The sequence below is a fragment of the Mytilus californianus genome, unplaced genomic scaffold, assembly GCF_021869535.1.
Source record: "Mytilus californianus isolate M0D057914Y unplaced genomic scaffold, xbMytCali1.0.p SCAF_8, whole genome shotgun sequence".
NCBI lineage: Eukaryota > Metazoa > Mollusca > Bivalvia > Mytilida > Mytilidae > Mytilus > Mytilus californianus.
In genome coordinates, this window is record NW_026262734.1 from 10,103,414 (window position 1) to 10,116,689 (window position 13,276).

General features: G+C 31.4%; 1 protein-coding gene across 2 annotated transcripts in view; it reads left to right on the top strand.

The window, feature by feature from the left end:
• LOC127712711 (protein rogdi-like) overlaps positions 1–9,113 on the top strand; it is a 35,921-nt gene extending 26,808 nt beyond the window's left edge. For both annotated transcript variants that reach the window (XM_052219313.1, XM_052219314.1), the window contains 7 exons: positions 807–864; positions 1,480–1,566; positions 3,493–3,588; positions 4,746–4,844; positions 5,424–5,555; positions 6,704–6,787; positions 8,314–9,113. In XM_052219313.1, coding sequence (XP_052075273.1) covers positions 807–864; positions 1,480–1,566; positions 3,493–3,588; positions 4,746–4,844; positions 5,424–5,555; positions 6,704–6,787; positions 8,314–8,349 — 592 coding nt within the window. In that variant the 3' untranslated portion in view covers positions 8,350–9,113. The remainder of the gene's footprint in view (positions 1–806; positions 865–1,479; positions 1,567–3,492; positions 3,589–4,745; positions 4,845–5,423; positions 5,556–6,703; positions 6,788–8,313) is intronic.
• Positions 9,114–13,276: the final 4,163 nt, after the last annotated feature.

A 13,276-nucleotide genomic window follows, 5' to 3' on the forward strand; every position in this document is an offset into this window, starting at 1 on the left:
AACTACAATTATGGTCAGAAAACATAACTCAAATTCAAAATATTGCCAAAGTCTTCCATTGCTCAATACAATGCAACATTTGATTTTAATTCACAATACTAAATGAAAGCAATCTTTACCTTTTAGTTCTTACAAGCACTTTGATTTAGTTATTTGGTCAAAGACGAAGGTGACAACCCTATGAATAGTTTAAAAAAAAACTATGGGAAAAGTTTTGTTTTCAGACAATATTTTTTTATCCAAAAATCAGATCTTTACTAATCTTTGGTTGATAATAGGCTTTTTTTATGGTAAGAACCCTACAAGGCCACTGGGTTGAAGGTCAGGGTTGCAGCAGCACTTTATAGACTGAAATTAGGGATATTTTTAGGCTTTTTAATATCTTATGAACCCAATACCAAATTAAGTTTAATGATGCTCCTTTAAAAGAAAACATTTTTGGTAAAAGTTTTGTTTTCAGACATTATCCTTTGAACATGAAATCAAATCAGGAGAGAAGAAGATAGCCATTGAATTTAAGGTCAATAAGTCTTAGGTCAAGTTTACAACATCTATAAATATACAAACATTTGGCTTAAATTTGGGTTTCTGGGAAAATAAGAAAATGTTTGTTCCTTGATATCGCATGTCCCTAAACTTCAATGGCAGCACTTACCATCAATTGACGTAATTTGTCACCAAAACATACAGTCAGAAGTTTTCAACACCAAAACGAACAAAAAATAGTATCTCACACAATTTTTTGATTTAATACTAATCTATAACAATCTGAACTGGCTTATTATGAATCCATTTTATATTTTCAGTGGTGGGAGTACTATAAAGTGTGTTGTCACCTTACTTGGAGATAGTATCTGTGATGCAGTAAGTCAAATTACTTGGTAGCTAAATTCAATAAATTTGAAAATACAAAAGGAAAAGTTCCTTAGCAAATGATACTCATTGCTGGTTTTATATCTCACCAATTACCTGTCAATTATAATGTATATTCCAAACTCAGAAATTTTTGCAATGTGTTTATTATTGCAAAAATTTTGGCATGATAGGTATGGCAAACAAAAAAATTTGTATTATGAATTTTTATATCACTTTTCTCAATTTACAGTAATTATATACAGTAAATCGTTCTCTCTCACAATTAACTATGTTTTACATATATGCCCATGTCTCAGAAAATATGATAATGAGGGATACATTTGTGCATTTACATTTAAAAGATAATCTCATATGATACAAAAAAAAACTAAAGAAGATAAGAGAGAAACGGATAAGCAAAACAAGTTCGACAAAAATGAGATTTTAGTCATGAATGCAACTAGACCAAGGTGAGAGACACAGGCTCCCTTTAGTTTAAAGATTGCTCATCCTTATCTACAGACTGTAAGTTATTCAATTCAGAGAAATGAAGTAATCTTTAGCCAAAGTACAATCAATAACTTTGTAACATGCATGATGCTATAAGTACCTTATCATTTACAGGACATCAACTTCAAGCACAAACAAGCCAAAGACCATCACAACTTTAAAACTACTATCAATCCTGAAGTCAGCTGGAAATTACAACAGGTATTTGTTTGTTTAATATTTTGATTTTTTTAATCTGGAAATTACAACAGGTATTTGTTTGTTAAACCTTTTGACAAAAAATCAGGAAGTATATTAAGAAATGGAAGGTTTTTATAATAAACAAATGCACACAGTTAATGACATGATAAGTTATTGTCCCCTGTGTGAACTGTTGTTGGGTACATAGAAATACCTGATGTCCATCTGTCAGGTCTTGCAAGTACTTGTACAGTTCTTGCCAGTTTTTTATGAAATTCATATCAAAGGTATATGGATCAGACCAGTTTAAAGAGGGTGGTAAAGGGTTATTTTCGTGCAACCTGTTTTGCCTTTTTTATTTCACGTGCAGCTGTGAAAAAGGTTTGTTATTCACCATGTTTCGTGAAATCGGTAAAAAGATCAACGTGCAAGAAATTTTTTATTGTTCGTTCATCGTGAAATGGCAATTTTATTTCATGTTTTTCCGTGCAGATACCCCCCCTTTACACCCTCTTCAAAAATCAGTGCATATCAAATATTTTTAAGAGTTATGTTCCTTATAAATATTAATTACATGGAAAATTGCATTGTTAGCACCCTCAAGCCTATATTTCTTGGTTTTTGTCTAGCCTGCGACTTTTGTCCCAGAAAGCTCGACATAGGGATAGTGATCCAGTGGCGGCTACAGCGGCGGCGGCATTAGCTAACTTTTTAAAAGCTTTAGATTTTAGAAGGTGGAAGACCTGGATGCTTCATACTTTGTATATAGATGCCTCATGTTACGAAGTTACCGTCAGTCACATGTCCAATATCCTTGACCTCATTTTCATGGTTCAGTGACTACTTGAAAAAAAAGTTAAGATTTTTTGTAATGTTAAATTCTCTCTTATTATAAGTAATAGGATAACTATATTTGGTATGTGCATACCTTACAAGGTCCTCATGCCCGTCAGATAGTTTTCACTTGACCTCGATCTCATTTCATGGATCAGTGAACAAGGTTAAGTTTTGGTGGTCAAGTCCATATCTCAGATACTATAAGCAATAGGTCTAGTATATTTAGTGTATGGAAGGACTTTAAGGTGTACATGTCCAACTGGCAGGTGTCATCTGACCTTGACCTCATTTTCATGGTTCAGTGATTATAGTTAAGTTTTTGTGTTTTGGTCTGTTTTTCTTATACTTTATGCAATAGATCTGCTATATTTGGTGTATGGAATGATTGTAAGGTGTACATGTCTAGCTGGCAGGTTTCATCTGACCTTGACCTCATTTTCATGGTTCAGTGGTCAAAGTTAAGTTTTTTAGTTTTGGTCTTTTTTTCTAATACTATATGCAATAAGTCAACTATATTTGGTATATGGAAATATTTTATGATCTATATGTCGGTCGCATAGGTTTTATTTGACCTTGACCTCATTTTCACGGTTCATTGCTCAGTGTTAAGTTTTTGTGTTATGGTCTGTTTTTCTTAAACTATAAGCAATAGGTCAACTATATTTGTTGTATGGAAGAATTGTTAGCTGTACATGTCTGCCTGGCATGGTTCATCTGACCTTGACCTCATTTTCATGGTTCATTGGTCAATGTTTAGTTTTTTGGTTAATGTTAAGTTTATGTGACAGTTGTAAAAAAGCTTTATATTTAGGACTATCAACATAATATCAATGATTAATAAAGAAGGCGAGACATTTCAGCATGTGCACTCTTGTTTAACAATGTTTTAGACGAGTTCGAAAATCAGCACTGATCAATAATTTTTACAGGAGTTATGTCCCTTAGAAATGGAAATTCTTTTAGAGAAAATTGCATTGTAAGTGCTCTGAAGTGTGTACAATTCTTGCCCAGATATTTCATGTATTTATGAAATTTATATCTTAGGTTTATATCAGCTATGTCTTATTTGATATATAAAGTTGTAATATTTCGTAACTGATGATCTTTCAGATCCAGGATGCTGGAAACTATTTAGTAAAAGCCATGTTTTCACTCAATCAAATAGACAAAGATCATGTGTTCCATTCTGCAAAAGAAGTTTTTCTGGTGAGTTGAATAGAACCATAACATTATAGTTTTTTTTCAAAATGTTTCCAGCTTGTTTTCTGTTTTATTTGGAAAGTTGCACCAAATTACACATAAATGAAGCATTTGTAATATCTTGATTGTTATGATTATCATGTTTTCCCTAAATGTAAAGTACTGACGATTCATTTATTTTCATGGGTACCAATTTTTTGTGGATTGTGGAAAAAAGTATTTTTGAGGATTTTTGATTTTGTGGATTGGGCAAAGTCTACATACAAACCTAGTCCAAGTAATTATGACGTCTTGAAAGGCTATTTTAATTTTTTTTTTCTGTGACGCCTTTCTTCATAATTATTTGGACAACATACAAGCCCCGATAAAAATTAACTTTGTTTAATATTTAAATTCATGGTTAACCTAGCTATACCCATTAAATCCATGAAATTAGTACCCCAGAGAGTATAGCAATAGTACTATCATATTTGACACGTGATATCTGATACCAGGAGTTGTAATTCATTAATCAATCAATTGAAGCAATAATAACCTGTATAACAATTAGGAGATGTGGTATGATTGCCATTGAGACAACTATCCACCCTAGACCCCATGACCATGACTTAGATGTACCGGTAAGCAACTTTAAGTCAATGAACAGACTTCAACAATAAGCAAAACCCATTTGTATGGTAAGTTATATAAAAGTCCTAGAAATGACAAAATGTAAAATAATTCCAACATGAAAACCAGTGATATGATCAATGTACAAAACAGTAAACAAAAAAATAGATAAGATATACAGTGACCAATAACTGAATGACAGACTCCTGACTTGGGACAGGCACATAAAGTATGAAGGGTTAAACATGTTTGTGAGCACTCATCCCTCCCCTAACCTGGGACAGTCTTGTAGCAACACAACATAAGAGCAAACTGTAAAAATCAGTTGAAAATGGCTTATCTCAATAGATTGGGAGAAAGCACAAAACAACAAACATAATAGAAAAAGACACCAGATCTAATAGTACTAGCATTTACTGGGGAAAAAATCATCATAGCTAGTTCAATGGCAATTACAACTAATAGATAAATCATGATCTCCCACAATAAAGCTTGAACTAAAAGACTAAATGCAATGTTATGTTTTATTTAATGTGTAATGATTATGTTGACAGCTTTTAGATGAGCTGATTAGCAGTTTAAATCAGGGTAGATCATGTCTGGCTTATCCTAAAAGAAAATCCATTGAAGATATTATATACAGTAGAAATATGGTTAGTACATTTACAGTCAAATATTTTAATGTTGTTTGATATCAGAGATTTACCTCGTCTGTAAGCTGTTGGTCTCCTGATGTCTGTTTTACAAATGTGGATTTCTTATTTTCATGCTTATTCGTTTTGGTGAATTAATGGGGAAAAAATGTATTTTCCTGTTTTTGTCATTTGGTTGTATTTACAAATTCTGCATAATAGCCTATAGGCCTAAAGTATTTGTATTTTGATGAAGATTAAAAATTGTAGTTCACCTATATTCATGAAATGCACAAAAATTAGGACCAAACAATTAATTATAAACACATAGTATTTTGCATTAACCTTTACCTTAAATCTGCACTGAAGTCGTTGACCAAATTGAAACAGAATTTTTCTTGTGAAACTGCCTTTGGAGCGACGAAATATTATCAGATTATTAAATTGTTGACGTATAGATTTCAATATGATGCACTCACTCTCCAAAAAGGTTCGTATTGTGGCTTGTGGTTTATATTTTGTGATATTAATGTGCAAAAAAACTTATAATCTATATTTATAACTTGGTACTGATATATGAGAATATTGTTTTCATTTCAGCAAATTTTAGTCCCACCGGTGCCAAATGATACAGCGTTAAGTTTTTACATCCATTCTTCCAAACTTATTATGTCTTTGTATAGTATCAACATGTCATCACAAGGGAGGACAGAAATTACTTCAAGGCAGCAGGTATTGTTTATAAAGTTATAATGACAGGTATTTATATCACTTGTCACCAGAGCTGATTACAAAATTGGTTTGGGCTTGTACTTCACGTGATAGAGACAGAAAAAAGATCTTCCTGAAGTTAAGACTGGATATTAAGATACAATCATTTGGGGCTAGCTGGTAAACATCATTAAAATAATCATTTTAAGGTTAGCTGTTGAATGTTGTTAATGAAATTCTTTTCTGTTGGATAAGTATATAATGATGAAGACATAATCTTTCAATCAGTTTAATTGAGGTCAGGAGCTGGCATGTCAGTAACTGCTAGTAGTCTGTTGTTATTTATGTATTAGTGTCATTTTGGTTTTTTTCTTTTGTTTCCTATTCTGACATCAGACTTGGACTTCTCTTATACTGAGTTTTACTGTGAGTACTGTTGTGCGTTTGTTTTTTCTACATTGGCTAGAGGTATAGGGGGAGGGTTGAGATCTCAAAAAACATGTTTAACCCCGCCACATTTTTGCACCTGTCCCAGGTCAGGAGCCTCTGGCCTTTGTTAGTCTTGTATCATTTTTAATTTTAGTTTCCTGTGTATAATTTGGAGTTTAGTATGACGTCCATTATCACTGAACTAGTATACTTATTTGTTTAGGGGCCAGCTGAAGGACGCCTCAGAGTGCGGGAGTTTCTCGCTGCATTGAAGACCCATTGGTGGCCTTCGGCTGTTGTCTGCTCTATGGTGGGGTTGTTGTCTCTTTAACACATTCCCCATTTCCATTCTCAATTTTAATGTCTTATATGGATATTTAATCATGTCAGACTATGAAGCTTTGAATAAACATGTTTCTATCTTAACTGTATATTTCTATTTACAAAGTGAACAGGATTTTTGGTACATAGAAGAAAAAGAAATCTGAATAAGTCTCAGGTTGATAACAGCGTTCTTTTATTACATTACAGAAATTTCTGATGAATCATCATAACATAATATCATATATAATTTATTTGACAAATATACACGGACGTGTAATGCATTTCTAATTATCTACCATGATTTTCAAAACAGAGTTATTTTCCTTTTACCAGAAAACTCCTAATAATAGTATATAATATGCATTAAGTAGTAAATTAAGAATTGACGTATTGTGTATTTTGTTTTTTATTTACAGATAGAGTGTACAGTTCAATGGTTAAATGAAGCAGTGATGTTATTTACACTTGCCTTACAACAATGTCAGCAGCTCAAAGATAAGGTAGGTCGGGAGTCATTCACTCACCTGGAAAGTACCTTACAATTTGGTATCAAATTAGTAATGCCAGACACAGTTTTGGTATAACTGTCTTCTTTTCTGCAGTTTAGCGTCATTGTGAGATCTTTTTATTAATATTAGGCATGAGATGAGCCACAGCATTTCCCAAATATATTTGGCTAAAAGATTAAAGATGTAAACGTGAATAACATACTAGTTTCTTTTTATACCCCCGCTTTAAAAAAGTGGGGGTATACTGTTTTACCTCTGTCTGTCCATCCGTCAGTCCATCCATCCATCAGTCCGTCAGTCCGTCAATCCGTCCCATGAATATTTTTCGTCACATTTTTCTCAGGAACTACAATACAAGGATTTCTGAAATTTGTTTTCAGGGTTTATATAAGTCTGCTATACGGGATGATGCGATTTCAGATTCATCACTCAACAACTTCCTGTTTACCTTATACTTTTAGCGGGTGGGGGTATCATTAGTGAGCAGTAGCTCACAGATTCACTTGTTGAGTCAGGCTGTTGCTTGTATCTAACTTTTTCCTTGAAAAATATGTAAAATGGCCATTTAAGGTCAAATATGATATGTTAAGATATAATAGTGACATCACAACTGACATATCTGGACTCAAGTCAACAGATGATATCATCCTATTCATTTGACAATAAAATTAGATCAGCAGTAGCTAGGATTTTCACTGAATAAGTTGAAAAAAATTAAATATGTTTTTTGTTTCAAACAATGACAAGAACAGAATAAATTATTACAGTTTGGTATAAGCTGTCAGGTTTCGATCAGTTTTGTCAAAATAAGTCCAAAAAAGACAGGCATACTGTTTCATCAATGTAATAGTTTGTGAAAATGTCAAGGGGAACCACTAGTGGTAGGTCAATGATATCTGGTATGCAGTTTTAGAAGTATTAGTACATCTCATTTCCATTGAAAGTATTTGGCCCTGCCCCATAGTCATGATCTATTGAATTTGAAATTTTGCTTAGTTTACATGTTATAGTGTGTGAAGTCAATGATTTTTGGTATGCTGGTGTATTAGTATCAGCAAGGAGATGATTTGGTCCCTCCCCCTCATCCATGGGCTATTGACCTTTAAACTTTTACTTCGTTTTCATGTTAAAGTTTGTGATTAGGTCAATATATGATGAACCACCAATGGTATATGCACGCCTCATTACCACAGAGATTATAAGGCCTTGTCCCTCAGTCAATGTCATTGACGGAGACTTTTTGGCCCTGACTTGGAATATTATACATTGTTAACATGTTTTAAAGCCATTTTAATTTCAAGATTTGCATTAAACTATCAAAATTACATACATGCAAGACATATCTCTGTGTCAAAAGTTTATTTATCAATTTTATGAAATCAAACAGAATGAGGAAAATCATGATGATGATATTTGTATTTATCTGTTGATATTTATCTATTAATATATCAACGAAACATGCCACTCAGCAATCAACAGAGGTCATCTATCTAATTGACATATTATATTTTTTACAGATCTCAATTTTAAAGCAGTATGAAGAAGTATCATGATAATATTCCAAGGGAGATAATTCTGCCATTATCTGTGATTTCTAAGCCTGTGATGACCTGATGTGTTTGCCTTATTTCATCAGTGTGCAGTTGTTATTACGTATACGTGTTGAGAATGGAAGTTTGTTCATCGTGTAGTCAACCCAGAACATACAGAATACTTATTTAATCAGACATTATAACCACAAAGTCCCATATCCAATACTTTGTCACATAGTACCATGGTTGTGTATAGATTTATGCTAAATTATTAACATTAGAAAGTATTTCCAGATGTGCTCCATTTAATGTAAAAGTACAAAAATTTTCAAGAATTGAGATCTGGTTCTGTAGTACCCTCATTACACCCTGTCTTCATAGAAAATTCTGTCTTATTAACAATATTTCACACACACAGAAATTTCATTACTTTCTTTACATTGTATAATGTCAGCAAAGACACTGATTTTACATTGATTATTCATACCAATTACTTTGATTATTCATACTGTGATTATTCATACCAATTACTTTGATTATTCATACTGTGATTATTCATACCAATTACTTTGATTATTCATACTGATTTAATAAGAACACTTCAATACTTTATAGAATAATCAAGAGTTATAATTCCAAACTTGTAGCTGGGAATAGTTAATATACATAGATCCTGGAGGGATTAAAAAAGGGTGTGTTCAGTTGTTGTAGATATCAAATTTGTTTTCTATGTTTGATTAAAAAATTATGTTATTTATGCAAATAATAAAAAAATATTCACAATATTTTTTCTTGTTTACTAGCCAATAACATACACAAAGGAGAAAGTATGATAAGGCCACTATTTTTATTTTTAAATAAAATATTGAATATACATCTATGAAAATCATTATTTATTTTGACAAGAGATGTGTCAATAAAATTTCAGTACATAAATATGTTTGATGAAGGTATATCCAGAAAAGCGTTTCGGAAGAATCAAATTTATATAGTGTTATTTTTATTTTTTGGTCATTTATGACATCACAGTGTCACCGCAAATGACATTTTGTAATGACTATTTCCTATGCATTTGTTATCAGTAAACATAAATTTGCAAGGGTTGAAGAATTTTATTTGGTGTATCAAAATTGGGGGCTAGATAATCACTCTTGCGATACTCCCTCCTTTTCCATGACATGAGCTTAACGCCATAGAATTTTTTTCCATTTGGCCTAATTAATGGCATGAAACTAAAAATGAATAATCTTTGACATTTTAAAAATCCTTCTTTTAATACACACAAGAAAAACCTATTTATATATTAATTCCTGCAATGGAAACTTAAAGGAAGGATGAATTGATCGCAGGGTGTTTTTGATTGAAGGGTGTTTATTTCAAATGGCAAATACATTTACTTACTCTGGAATGAAGATATGTGCATCACTTCTACTTCTCGTCTGCTAAAGGAAATGGGATATAAATAAAGATTGTAGTGTCATTAGTTTATTTCTCTGTCTTCTTTGTGTATTTACAGAGTAAAAAAAAAACACACAAAATTGATTGATTGTTGGTGTTTAACGCCACTTTCAGCACAATTGACTATATCATGGCAGCTAGGTTTTATTGTTCTAGGATGCCAGATTTCCTTGACAGGAAAACTGGAAAACCAACTCACCACACAATTGATACTTCCATAATAGCTACATGTCATTATTATGATGTATGGACTGCTCAACGGACAGCTATATAGACAGAAACATTGATAAAACTTAAGCCGCAGGAAAAGACATTACCAATATGGAAGTAAATATTACTGTACAAAGGACAATCTTTTTATCATGACAATGCACTCTTCAAAAAAACAATGTAACTAAGATGTTTCATTCATTGAAGAAACCAATAATAAAAATAAAAATATCCACCAGCATCAATAATCTAAGGGATCATAGATTTATTCTTACGAGGAAGCTCCGAGCATGCTCGGAGGATGCTCAGAGCTTTTTAAGTAGGCTCGTCTCAGCAGTTAATGTGACAATAATTATCATGATCCATTAAGATGTCAATCAAATCTACACCACTTCTATGATAAGGAAAGTAGAGCATTATAGAGGAAGCTCCATTAACACCTGTGTAAACATCTGGTCTATTCAAATACATTTTGCATGAAATTTTTTAAAACTATAAAATAGATTAGAAATTCTTCAACAGTGCTGTGTAATGCTTGGAAAGAAAGCTCAAGTCTCCACAAAAAGTAAAAGTCATTTAAATATTTTCTTATTATATTTAATAATCATTCCTTTTTTTATAATAAAAAAATTCTCAAATTTTATAATTAGATGATATGATTAAAAAAATATTTTAAATTATATAACATGCTACATAAAAATTATCAAGACACAAACAACAGTCAGGTGGTGATACTAAACAAGTAATTTTTTTTAGTCACTTTTATAAGTATTTTTTGTTTTTAAAAATTATTTAATAAAATTAACTCAATAGTTATTTTAAATGTCAAATAAAGCATGGACTAAATGTAGTTTTCAAGAATTTTTATATCATTTCATTAAATAAAATTAAGTATTTCTCCAATTTGAGATGAGTATAGAGAGGTTACTTTAAAAAATAATGACAAAAATATTACTTTAATAAATTATTTTATACAACTTCAAAAAACTTAGTACTTACAATTATTTAAGGAATATATGTAATTACTTTTGATTAAGATTCAAATTATAAATAACTTCAAGTCTTAATTAAAGGTTCCATATCTAGTTATAAGTGTCCATCTCTAAGATTTTAAGGGGAAATGATATTTTAATAGCCCCAAGAGGCCAATCTTTGACCAAGAAGTGTGGCATCAGAAAAGCAATTAGTGCTTGTTGAGGATTTAAATAGTTTTACCAGTATATTTCATACGGAAAATAACCAGATGTCTGTGAAAATTTGTTAAAGCTAGTAAAACCTGTATGAATGGACACCTATAAAAATAATATTAACATAAGTTACTTATTCATGATATAGAAGTAATATTTGAAACAACCTCGTTTTCAACATAACTTGTATAGGTAATTTTGAATATTACTTGTTTAAATAATGCCCCTAACTAAACAATGGTAATATGTTTTTTTTAAATAGCAAACTAAGTTCTTTTATAGAAAATTATGGCTACTTAAGAAAAGTTGTAATTTATTAGTGGAAGCCTAGTTTGAGGGGGTAATACCACCATTGTTTTCCCTCTTGTACGTCTCTCTTTACTTGGCACTTTTTTTTTAATTGTGGAGATTTAGCTTTGTTTTAAATAAAGAAATACTTGGCATGAGTATAATTATTTTCCCCCTATAAGTCTTTGTTTAATTGTCATGATTGTTATATTTCAAAAAAAATGTGCAGAATTTATCTATGTTTTAAATAAAGAAATACTTGACATAAATAAAGTTTTATCCTGTCCTGTACTACAGTGAAAATATAGCATAACTTTTTAATGCATATAAGAAAGTAAACATCACCAGAAGTTAACCAATCAAATTCTCTCCTCCTTTTTTCCTTGTAGAATATAGTATATTTTTATTGCTTTGAAACACCCAAGTTACATGTTTACGACTCAAAAAAACTTTTCTGCAATGAAATGGAGGGTTAATTTCAAACAACTGTCAAATTAAATGGAATATAAAAAAAGATCAACCCTTTTTCACATGAAACTGAATGTACTATGTTTTGGTAGTATGGTTATAAATCAATAACCATAGTTTGTGTCTTTGATGACTTTTATATTTCATTTTATATAGTATAAATTTAAAATATATTTATATTTTAAATATAAAATTTGAGTGTTTTTTTGTATCATGTGTATTGAAAAAGAATGATAATTATTAAGAAAATGTTTTAAAATCATTTTTTTCTGTGAAAACTTGATACCAAGCATTGTACAGTAATATTGAAGAATTTCTCATCTATTTTATAGTTTTGTCAAATTAATGCAAGATTTGTTTGAATAGATGTTTACACAGGTGTTAATGGAGCTTCCTCTATAATGCTCTACTTTCCTTATTATAAAAGTGCTATAGATTTGATTGACATCTTAATGGATCGTGATAATTATTGTCACATAAACTGCTGAGAAGACCCTACTTAAAAAGCTCCGAGCATCCTCCGAGCATGCTCGGAGCTTCCTCGTAAGAATAAATCTATGATCCCTAATAAATTCAACTTTTTCATTGGTGTAAATATGGTCATGTGTGTCTTTAAACAGTAGCAATTATAGTGCTTATTATGATTTATGAGTTACGTCCTTATTCAAAATCCAAAGATATTTCAGCAGTGCTTAATATAAACACCCCTGCGTGTTTGACTCCATGATGCAGAGAAGGTTGAACTAGAAAACTGATTATTATTTAAATGAAACAAGAGTGCACACTCTGAAATGTTTTGTCTGCTTTATTGATCATGATTGAATTTATGAATAAAGGTTTTACTACAAGTATCACATAAACTTAACATTATTGGTGATCCATTTAAATTAGGTCAAGGCCAAATAAACCCTGACATGTAGACTTTACAATCCTTCTAAAACTAAACCTTGACCAATGAACCATGAAAGTGAGGTCAAGGTCAGATCAACCCTGTCAGACAGACAGATACACCTAACAATCATTCCATATGCCAATTAAAGCTGACATATTGTTTATAGTATTTGAGGTTTGGATCTAACCTAGAAAACTAAATATTAAGCAATGAATCATGAAAATGAGCTCAAGGTCAGAGGAACCTTTTTAGACAGACATGTTCACCTGACAATATTTTCATTCAGCAATAATAGCTGACCAAAAAAAATTATATTGACCAATGAACCATGAAAACAAGGTCAAGGTCAGATGGAAATTTACCCCTTACGATCATTCCATACACCAAATATAGCTGACCTTTTGCGTATATTATCTGATAAACTGACCTAACCATATGGAAACTA